The 11637-nt window shown below is 43.8% G+C and overlaps 1 protein-coding gene across 1 annotated transcript; it reads right to left on the reverse strand.

The window, feature by feature from the left end:
- Window positions 1-3478: 3478 nt before the first annotated feature.
- On the reverse strand, window positions 3479-10975 carry LOC135521677 (uncharacterized). Its single transcript, XM_064947355.1, has 2 exons — window positions 10801-10975; window positions 3479-4446 (listed from the first exon to the last, which is right to left on the reverse strand). Exons 1-2 carry the CDS (start codon window positions 10973-10975, stop codon window positions 3479-3481), a joined length of 1143 nt encoding a protein of 380 aa, XP_064803427.1.
- Between the last annotated feature and the right edge of the window lie 662 nt (window positions 10976-11637).

Genomic DNA, 11637 nt, shown 5'->3' on the forward strand with positions numbered 1-11637 from the left:
CTCATATTTAAGCCGTTTTAAGACCAAACACGAACTTCAAGCAGAGCTCACTCGCATAACAGTACAATTATATCTGTTCATCACAGCAATCCCAGGCACTGATATTGTCTTTTCTCAGTATCCCAAACAGTCGTGCAGTGCTTACACTGGGCATGTCTAGCACCTGAGAACTGTATGGGAAACGAGCATAAGGGGATTCTTGTATTGTTTTATTCACTATTCCACTCGTCTCACTGTAGTGATGTCACCTGTGCTGCTGTGTGCTGGAGACGTGTGTGTTCTATGCAGCATCTGTAGATACATATTGTGGTGATTGAGGAATATTACTGCCATCTAGAGAACCACGAGACACTGAGCCCATTGATGAGGGAGAGCCTTGTTTTTATAAGGTACTTAAACCAGATATACACACCGTACTCACGCTGTCTACTCTGAATAATGTTCAAAACATACTATAGTATTTTGTATTTTCAGGTTTCCACTTACCTCAAGTTTCACATCCTCTTGATACTCCTCTGGTAGGTTTATAAAGGCATCTTGATGAAGCTTAAAACGATGTTACTAGGACACATCAAATTGAAAATCTTATGCTTTCCAGTAATTCCACAAGAATGTCAGTTATCCACACAAGAGCAAACATGCCATCATGCATCATTAACAAGAGAAAGACAATAAAGTCTTCCCTGAGATGAACTACTCCACTGTTTCTAACAATAAGGAGGAAATACTAACATCCTTCTGGCAGATTATAAAATTATTTTTAAATGTTGTGTACTGTTCATTGTACAGCGGTGCCTACATAAATAATGTTTTAGCTCGATGGGCCAGTATCTGGTGGGTCATCCCTCTCTTCTTGGAGTTTTAATTATATTAATTATCCTCTCATTTGTATCCCCTCCGATTTGCATATCAAAAAGTAAGCTGTTGGTTGCCAACCTCAAATGAGACTCTACCCAAAAACATACTTGGCTGCACGATAATAATGGTAAACCATAAATTACAATTTCAAAGAAAAGCTCAATGCTCCTATAATAAGTACAATTATTGACAGTAGCAGTCAATCCATGGAAAATGAAAAGAATGAAAATAGGCCAGGAATGATTTTTATGATGTTTTCCAGCTCTGTTGATATCTGTTTGAAGAAACATGAAAGACACTTGCCAACCTTTCCACCTTATTTGATGTCTGTGAGTGGAGTCTTCTTTTAAGCACCTTTCTCAAAATAATGTGAGAGCATAAAAACTTCTTATGGCTGGAGGCAGTATTGAGTAGCTTGGATGAATACGGTGCCCAGAGTAAACAACCTGCTACTCAGGCCCAGTTGCTAATATATGCATATTATTAGTAGATAGAAAACACTCTGCTCTGAGATTCCTAAAACTGTTTGAATGATGTTTGTGAGTATAACAGAACTTATATGGCAGGCATAAACCTGAAAAAAAATCCAACCTGGAAGTTGTAAATCTGAGGTTTATCGTTTTTCAACTCATTGCCTATAGAATATACAGTGTCTATGGGGTCAAATTGCACTTCCTAAGGCTTCCACTAGATGTCAACAGTCTTTAGAACCTTGTGATGTTTCTACTGTGAAGGAGAGGGGAATGACAGCTGATTGAGTCAGGGGTCTGGCAGAGTGGCATGAGCTGGTCACCCGCGTTCACGTGAGAGGTAGCTTGCATTCCATTGCAATTCTACAGACAAAGGAATTCTCCAGTTGGGACATTATTGAAGGTTTATGTGAAAAACATCCTAAAGATTGATTCTATACTTCATTCTACGAACTGTAACGGAACTTTTTGACTTTTCGTCTGGCCTGCGCGTCATGAATTTGGATTACTGGGCTAAACGCGCAAACAAAAAGGAGGTATTTGGACATAAATTATGGACTTTACTGAACAAATCAAACATTTATTGTGGAACTGGGATTCCTGGGAGTCCATTCTGATGAAGATCATCAAAGGTAAGTGAATATTTATAATGTTATTTCTGACTTCTGTTGACTCCACAACATGGCAGGTATCTGTATGGCTTGTTTTTGTGGCTGAGCGCTGTACTCAGATTATTCCATGGTGTGCTTTCGCTGTAAAGCTTTTTTGAAATCTGACACAGCGGTTGCGTTAAGGAGAAGTGTATCTATAATTCCATGCATAATAGTTGTATCTTTTATCAATGTTTATTATGAGTATTTCTGTAAATTGATGTGGCTCTCTGCAAAATCACTGGATGTTTTGGAACTACTAAACATAACGCACGAATGTAAACTCAGATTTTTGGATATAAATTTGAACTTTATCGAACAAAACATACATGTATTGTGTAACATGAAGTCCTATGAGTGTCATCTGATGAAGATCATCAAAGGTTAGTGATTAATTTGATCTCTATTTCTGCTTTTTGTGACTTCTCTCTTTGGCTGGAAAAATGGCTGATCGTTTGCTGTGCTTTCGTCAAATCGGACACTGTGGTGGGATTAACAACAAGTTTATCTTTAAAATGGTGTAAAATACGTTTATGTTTGAGGAATTTTAATTATGAGATTTCTGTTGTTTTGAATTTGGAGCCCTGCACTTTCATTGGCTGTTGTCATATCGATCTCGTTAGCGGGATTTAAGCCATAAGAATTAAATCAAAGAGTTTGATTAGTGTTGTAATTTCATAGGGCCAATTTGCTACTGGAAACCATTGCAACAACTTTTTCTAAAGTAAACATGTCTGAACTGACTACCGTAATGACTACTAATCAATGTAATGATCCAACACAGCGTTTTAAAGTCTAGAGTATACTTAGGAGAACCTCAGACTTAGAATACTTTTCTGACCCCCCCAAAAAAAATGAAGTCAACAGGAAGTTGTTGACTGCAATTACTTACAAGTCTCTTGAACAACGTCTTAGAATGGCCAACTTCAGTGGACCACGCTAGCACCTCATGATTTCAGGTCATTTTTGTCACCTGTTGTATGAGGTGTCGCATTACTGTCTCTTATGCAAGTTTGCATTGCAATGGGGTGAAACAAACTTTCACTTTAAGTTGAAAACTGCGACCTCTACATACGAGCATGCCTAATAATATTATAGTGCTGATCGGCATTGATACAAGGGGCCAGTACTCATTAGCCAACTCTATTGGTCAGGAGGACTACTGTGCATGTGTTTTACTCCCCCCCTCCCCCGTTTGTGCATGTTTGCTTAATTAGACTGCAGTCAGCAATTGTCTGTCTCAGCAATGTTATCCAGCTAAATATTTTTTTTCTCTCGTTTTGGGGAAACCTGTTTTAATCAAACTCACACTCACATAACAATTAGATCTAATTAGCCCAATTATTAAGACTCTAATTACACTGAAATGTACCCCCTAAATCTCATATCAATTATGTGAGTGACATTCCTGTTAGAGACAGAGCAAGGGATAAGACAACGTGTAGCGACACCCTTTGTCTCCAGAGGCCAAATGATGATGCCAGCATCTCCACAGTAGATTCACTCCATGCTGAAACTGGTAGGGGTGTCCTGGTAGGGGAGCCCTGGTAGGGGAGGTCTGGTAGGGGAGTCCTGGTAGGGGAGGTCTGGTAGAGGAGCCCTGGTAGGGGAGTCCTGGTAGGGGAGCCCTGGTAGGGGAGTCCTGGTAGGGGAGGTCTGGTAGGGGAGTCGTGGTAGTGGAGCAATGGTAGGGGAGTCCTGGTAGGGGAGGTCTGGTAGGGGAGGTCTGGTAGGGGAGTCCTGGTAGGGGAGTCTTGGTAGGGGAGGTCTGCTAGGGGAGTCCTGGTAGGGGAGCCCTGGTAGGGGAGTCCTGGTAGGGGAGCCCTGGTAGGGGAGCCCTGGTAGGGGAGCCCTGGTAGGGGAGGTCTGGTAGGGGAGTCCTGGTAGGGGAGTCCTGGTAGGGGAGTCCTGGTAGGGGATTCTTGGTAGGGGAGTCCTGGTAGGGGAGGTCTGGTAGGGGAGTCCTGGTAGGGGAGGTCTGGTAGGGGAGTCCTGGTAGGGGAGTCCTGGTAGGGGAGGTCTGGTAGGGGAGTCCTGGTAGGGGAGGTCTGGTAGGGGAGTCCTGGTAGGGGAGTCCTGGTAGGGGAGGTCTGGTAGGGGAGTCCTGGTAGGGGAGTCCTGGTAGGGGAGTCTTGGTAGGGGATTCTTGGTAGGGGAGTCCTGGTAGGGGAGTCCTGGTAGGGGAGTCCTGGTAGGGGAGGTCTGGTAGGGGAGTCCTGGTAGGGGAGTCCTGGTAGGGGAGTCCTGGTAGGGGAGTCCTGGTAGGGGAGGTCTGGTAGGGGAGGTCTGGTAGGGGAGTCCTGGTAGGGGAGGTCTGGTAGGGGAGTCCTGGTAGGGGAGGTCTGGTAGGGGAGTCCTGGTAGGGGAGTCCTGGTAGGGGAGTCCTGGTAGGGGAGGTCTGGTAGGGGAGTCCTGGTAGGGGAGTCCTGGTAGGGGAGGTCTGGTAGGGGAGTCCTGGTAGGGGAGTCCTGGTAGGGGAGGTCTGGTAGGGGAGTCTTGGTAGGGGAGTCTTGGTAGGGGAGTCTTGGTAGGGGAACACTGGATGTTTTGTGTAGATATCTTATTTGCTGGTTCGGATTTCCAAAATACAAACTAAGTGGGGGCAGTAGGCTACATGCGTGTCATTCTGAATCACTGTTTCGATTGCTTTCTCTCTCTCTTACAAATAACGAGTTCCCACATTTGAGGAAGTACTGTATGGGTAGCTTTAGAAAGGAGGTTGGTTTCTGTTGAATTTATTTCAAATATTGGAAATGTAGTAATGCATTGAAAGGCATCTGTCTCATGGGTGGTCAGAGGCCATAATGTCTTCATGATCTATCAGAGAATAGTTAACCCAGTGCAGTCTCACTCTCTCTCTCTGTTCTCTTGCCCTATTTCCCATTAGCTTCCATTCATTCAGTGTTCCATCAATTTAACAGTTGCTCTGTTACAGCACAACACCAAGCACTGCAATCAAATGACATTTTGCAAAAATGCAGAGAGAGAGAGTAAACAACAGTTGTAGACTAACAGTGAAATGCAGAAGGGCCCTTCCCAACAAAGCAGAGAGAGAAACAAATGATAAATAGTAGACAAATAATAACAAGAGAAATAAAGACAATAACTTGGCTGTATACACAGGGTACCAGTACTGAGTCCATGATAACTTGGCTGTATACACAGGGTACCAGTACTGAGTCCATGATAACTTGGCTATATACACAGGGTACCAGTACTGAGTCCATGATAACTTGGCTGTATACACAGGGTACCAGTACTGAGTCCATGATAACTTGGCTGTATACACAGGGTACCAGTACTGAGTCCATGATAACTTGGCTGTATACACAGGGTACCATTACTGAGTCCATGATAACTTGGCTATATACACAGGGTACCAGTACTGAGTCCATGATAACTTGGCTGTATACACAGGGTACCAGTACTGAGTCCATGATAACTTGGCTGTATACACAGGGTACCAGTACTGAGTCCATGATAACTTGGCTATATACACAGGGTACCAGTACTGAGTCCATGATAACTTGGCTGTATACACAGGGTACCAGTACTGAGTCCATGATAACTTGGCTGTATACACAGGGTACCAGTACTGAGTCCATGATAACTTGGCTATATACACAGGGTACCAGTACTGAGTCCATGATAACTTGGCTGTATACACAGGGTACCAGTACTGAGTCCATGATAACTTGGCTATATACACAGGGTACCAGTACTGAGTCCATGATAACTTGGCTATATACACAGGGTACCAGTACTGAGTCCATGATAACTTGGCTGTATACACAGGGTACCAGTACTGAGTCCATGATAACTTGGCTATATACACAGGGTACCAGTACTGAGTCCATGATAACTTGGCTATATACACAGGGTACCAGTACTGAGTCCATGATAACTTGGCTATATACACAGGGTACCAGTACTGAGTCCATGATAACTTGGCTATATACACAGGGTACCAGTACTGAGTCCATGATAACTTGGCTATATACACAGGGTACCAGTACTGAGTCCATGATAACTTGGCTGTATACACGGGGTATCAGTACTGAGTCCATGATAACTTGGCTATATACACAGGGTACCAGTACTGAGTCCATGATAACTTGGCTATATACACAGGGTAGCAGTACTGAGTCCATGATAACTTGGCTGTATACACAGGGTACCAGTACTGAGTCCATGATAACTTGGCTGTATACACAGGGTACCAGTACTGAGTCCATGATAACTTGGCTATATACACAGGGTAGCAGTACTGAGTCCATGATAACTTGGCTGTATACACAGGGTACCAGTACTGAGTCCATGATAACTTGGCTGTATACACAGGGTACCAGTACTGAGTCCATGATAACTTGGCTATATACACGGGGTACCAGTACTGAGTCTGTCACGTAGAGTAGGCCAGAAGGCTAAACTGGATAACCTAACCTCTATCAAAATAAAAAGATGGCGGAACCGCAAAAGTTCTTCTGTGCAAAGGTGTTTATTTACAAGTGATTCCGGAACAAAAAAACAACAGTACTGCCATCAACGTCTACCTTATGGGACAGCTTAAAAACAATGCTGCCCCATCCACAGCTCAATCCAAACTGCCTCTCCATGACTGAAAGAGAGGCTCCTTTTGTAGGGCTAGCCCCTCCCCTCAGAACAATTAACCCTAATTAATTAATCAATTAACAATAGAAACCTACATTTTCCATGAACTAAACATACTAAAGTATATACATTGCAACACGGTTTTAAACAATATCACAACATAACATTTACAACATTACATCACTACTGACAATATCTTTCAATATGCCCATATGCATTAATGAGCCATTTGGGACAGGCACTATAAAGCCAACCCAATTCCCTTAGCTCGGGTCCTTTTCCAGCATACCCGGAAGCTACAGAGATGGAGAGAGAGGAACAGAACAAACAATGCGCTCATCCACATCATTGATAAGTATAATAATTATTGTATCTCTCAAATATGAACATTGACAAGTGTGAAATGCATGCACCAAGACAGAAGTTAATTTGTGTGTCGACCCACATTGTTAACTTATCTTATAATGGTGCAGGGAGGAGTGATGAATATGTGTGTGCGTTAAAGAACCAAATGCTGCCCGCGGCCAGTGACGGACTTCTACGTCACAGAGTCCATGATAACTTGGCTGTATACACAGGGTACCAGAACTGAGTCCATGATAACTTGGCTGTATACACAGGGTACCAGTACTGAGTTCATGATAACTTGGCTGTATACACGGGGTACCAGTACTGAGTCCATGATAACTTGGCTGTATACACAGGGTACCAGTACTGAGTCCATGATAACTTGGCTGTATACACAGGGTACCAGTACTGAGTCCATGATAACTTGGCTGTATACACAGGGTACCATTACTGAGTCCATGATAACTTGGCTATATACACAGGGTACCAGTACTGAGTCCATGATAACTTGGCTGTATACACAGGGTACCAGTACTGAGTCCATGATAACTTGGCTGTATACACAGGGTACCAGTACTGAGTCCATGATAACTTGGCTATATACACAGGGTACCAGTACTGAGTCCATGATAACTTGGCTGTATACACAGGGTACCAGTACTGAGTCCATGATAACTTGGCTGTATACACAGGGTACCAGTACTGAGTCCATGATAACTTGGCTATATACACAGGGTACCAGTACTGAGTCCATGATAACTTGGCTGTATACACAGGGTACCAGTACTGAGTCCATGATAACTTGGCTATATACACAGGGTACCAGTACTGAGTCCATGATAACTTGGCTATATACACAGGGTACCAGTACTGAGTCCATGATAACTTGGCTGTATACACAGGGTACCAGTACTGAGTCCATGATAACTTGGCTATATACACAGGGTACCAGTACTGAGTCCATGATAACTTGGCTATATACACAGGGTACCAGTACTGAGTCCATGATAACTTGGCTATATACACAGGGTACCAGTACTGAGTCCATGATAACTTGGCTATATACACAGGGTACCAGTACTGAGTCCATGATAACTTGGCTATATACACAGGGTACCAGTACTGAGTCCATGATAACTTGGCTGTATACACGGGGTATCAGTACTGAGTCCATGATAACTTGGCTATATACACAGGGTACCAGTACTGAGTCCATGATAACTTGGCTATATACACAGGGTAGCAGTACTGAGTCCATGATAACTTGGCTGTATACACAGGGTACCAGTACTGAGTCCATGATAACTTGGCTGTATACACAGGGTACCAGTACTGAGTCCATGATAACTTGGCTATATACACAGGGTACCAGTACTGAGTCCATGATAACTTGGCTATATACACAGGGTACCAGTACTGAGTCCATGATAACTTGGCTATATACACGGGGTACCAGTACTGAGTCTGTCACGTAGAGTAGGCCAGAAGGCTAAACTGGATAACCTAACCTCTATCAAAATAAAAAGATGGCGGAACCGCAAAAGTTCTTCTGTGCAAAGGTGTTTATTTACAAGTGATTCCGGAACAAAAAAACAACAGTACTGCCATCAACGTCTACCTTATGGGACAGCTTAAAAACAATGCTGCCCCATCCACAGCTCAATCCAAACTGCCTCTCCATGACTGAAAGAGAGGCTCCTTTTGTAGGGCTAGCCCCTCCCCTCAGAACAATTAACCCTAATTAATTAATCAATTAACAATAGAAACCTACATTTTCCATGAACTAAACATACTAAAGTATATACATTGCAACACGGTTTTAAACAATATCACAACATAACATTTACAACATTACATCACTACTGACAATATCTTTCAATATGCCCATATGCATTAATGAGCCATTTGGGACAGGCACTATAAAGCCAACCCAATTCCCTTAGCTCGGGTCCTTTTCCAGCATACCCGGAAGCTACAGAGATGGAGAGAGAGGAACAGAACAAACAATGCGCTCATCCACATCATTGATAAGTATAATAATTATTGTATCTCTCAAATATGAACATTGACAAGTGTGAAATGCATGCACCAAGACAGAAGTTAATTTGTGTGTCGACCCACATTGTTAACTTATCTTATAATGGTGCAGGGAGGAGTGATGAATATGTGTGTGCGTTAAAGAACCAAATGCTGCCCGCGGCCAGTGACGGACTTCTACGTCACAGAGTCCATGATAACTTGGCTGTATACACAGGGTACCAGAACTGAGTCCATGATAACTTGGCTGTATACACAGGGTACCAGTACTGAGTTCATGATAACTTGGCTGTATACACGGGGTACCAGTAATGAGTCCATGATAACTTGGCTGTATACACGGGGTACCAGTACTGAGTCCATGATAACTTGGCTATATACACGGAGTACCAGTACTGAGTCCATGATAACTTGGCTGTATACACAGGGTACCAGTACTGAGTCCATGATAACTTGGCTATATACACGGGGTACCAGTACTGAGTCCATGATAACTTGGCTGTATACACAGGGTACCAGTACTGAGTCCATGATAACTTGGCTATATACACAGGGTACCAGTACTGAGTCCATGATAACTTGGCTGTATACACAGGGTACCAGTACTGAGTCCATGATAACTTGGCTATATACACAGGGTACCAGTACTGAGTCCATGATAACTTGGCTGTATACACAGGGTACCAGTACTGAGTCCATGATAACTTGGCTGTATACACAGGGTACCAGTACTGAGTCCATGATAACTTGGCTGTATACACAGGGTACCAGTACTGAGTCCATGATAACTTGGCTATATACACAGGGTACCAGTACTGAGTCCATGATAACTTGGCTGTATACACAGGGTACCAGTACTGAGTCCATGATAACTTGGCTGTATACACAGGGTACCAGTACTGAGTCCATGATAACTTGGCTGTATACACAGGGTACCAGTACTGAGTCCATGATAATTTGGCTATATACACAGGGTACCAGTACTGAGTCCATGATAACTTGGCTATATACACAGGGTACCAGTACTGAGTCCATGATAACTTGGCTGTATACACGGGGTACCAGTACTGAGTCCATGATAACTTGGCTATATACACAGGGTACCAGTACTGAGTCCATGATAACTTGGCTGTATACACAGGGTACCAGTACTGAGTCCATGATATCTTGGCTGTATACACAGGGTACCAGTACTGAGTCCATGATAACTTGGCTGTATACACGGGGTACCAGTACTGAGTCGATGTACAGGGGGATTTTCCCATAAAGGGGAAAATTGTAAAAAATAAAATAATAAATCCCTTTGTGAGACTCGGAACCCAAACTGGTGTACAGTGGAGTCACCACGATGTCGGGAGCACGGTGACCTATTTTCCCCTCCAGCCTGGTGGGTTGGCAAGGTGCAGTCTGCCTCTCCTGCTGCGTGTGTGATGACGAGAGGGGCGGGCCAAATACTGCCGGGTCACGAATCAAAGACACTTGTTGGTTGGCGTGGTAGGGGACAGATCGTCTCTCCCTCTGCTGGCAACACTGCTCTGCTCTGGGAAAATGTGGAAATAGCTATGAAAACACATTTCTTATCGGTTGGTTATCTAGATATTGCACTGGAGTGAATCACTGATTGACAGCTTAATGAGAAAAAACATTGATGCGAGAGAGAGAGAGATATTTAGAAAGCGATAGAGAGAGAGACAGATCTGAAGAAAATAAACATCCTCAACAATACCACTTTATGCCCTATTCCTATCCAGAACCCAACAGGGGTCAATAAAATCTGATGTAATGCTTGTTGGAGTTGTGTGTAGAGGTGGCAAGCGGTCACCCACCCCAGGTTCCCAGGGCCCTGCTGCAGCTGAGAGGCAGGATGAAAGCGGGAGGCCCACGCCGTAGCCTGGGCCACATGTTGCTTTCACCTCTCCAGGTCACGCTGGATGTTGCTCCCGCTTCACGGAAATCAGTGCTGTCAGCTCCCTGACAGACAGGCCCCAGCCCTGACGCCATTGGCCAGTCCCCGGCAAAGTGGGCATATGATCAGAGAAAGGCCTTCCAAGGCCTGGCAAGTCTGGTATCATCTGGTCTGGGTCAGTGGGCTGTGTTTCCCACATCCACTCCATGGAGCCTCAGAGACTGAGAAAGAGAGAGAGACTGAGAGTCAGGAGACGTTCACAGAGGGCAGGTGCAGAGGTGAGACTGCTCTGCAACTCTTTTCCAGTTTATTTGTCTTCACATGTGATCTGGATTACATGAAAACCGAAAAATATTGCAAAATCATTAAACATCCTGAAAAGGTTTGACACGTCAACCTGGATTTTCTATTAGAACAACATCGCTGATAAACGTCTCTTCTAATAAGCTGACCGGCTGTGACCGTTGATTTTATCAGCCGTCTGATAGACATAGTTGTATATCTAAATATGACGTTGGCTGACCATTTTGGCCATTGTCAATTTTAGTCAAAACTCCCTCTCAAAGTTATTGCTCGCCGGTTGGCCTGTTATCCTTCCCTGTTCTCTGATTAGTCACTGGATTCAATTATTTGCATGTGTGGCAAATGGCTTATTAATTTGTAGGTTGGACTCTTTCAGTATCCTTCCCCCATACCAGTCAATTACACAAGTACATGAGCTTTGCAGGCACGGGCCAACAACCCATGACACCCACCA

The sequence above is a fragment of the Oncorhynchus masou genome, chromosome 30 (assembly GCF_036934945.1).
Source record: "Oncorhynchus masou masou isolate Uvic2021 chromosome 30, UVic_Omas_1.1, whole genome shotgun sequence".
NCBI lineage: Eukaryota > Metazoa > Chordata > Actinopteri > Salmoniformes > Salmonidae > Oncorhynchus > Oncorhynchus masou.

What these genes read in the sequence shown, in the direction of transcription:
- LOC135521677 (XM_064947355.1), bottom strand. Translation starts at nt 10,975, where the DNA reads ATGGCGTCAGGGCTGGGGCCTGTCTGTCAGGGAGCTGACAGCACTGAT. An exon ending in CAGGGCCCTGGGAACCTGGG is followed by an intron (nt 4,447 to 10,800) that starts GTGGGTGACCGC and finishes CTCCCCTACCAG; the next exon opens with GACTCCCCTACCAGGACTCC.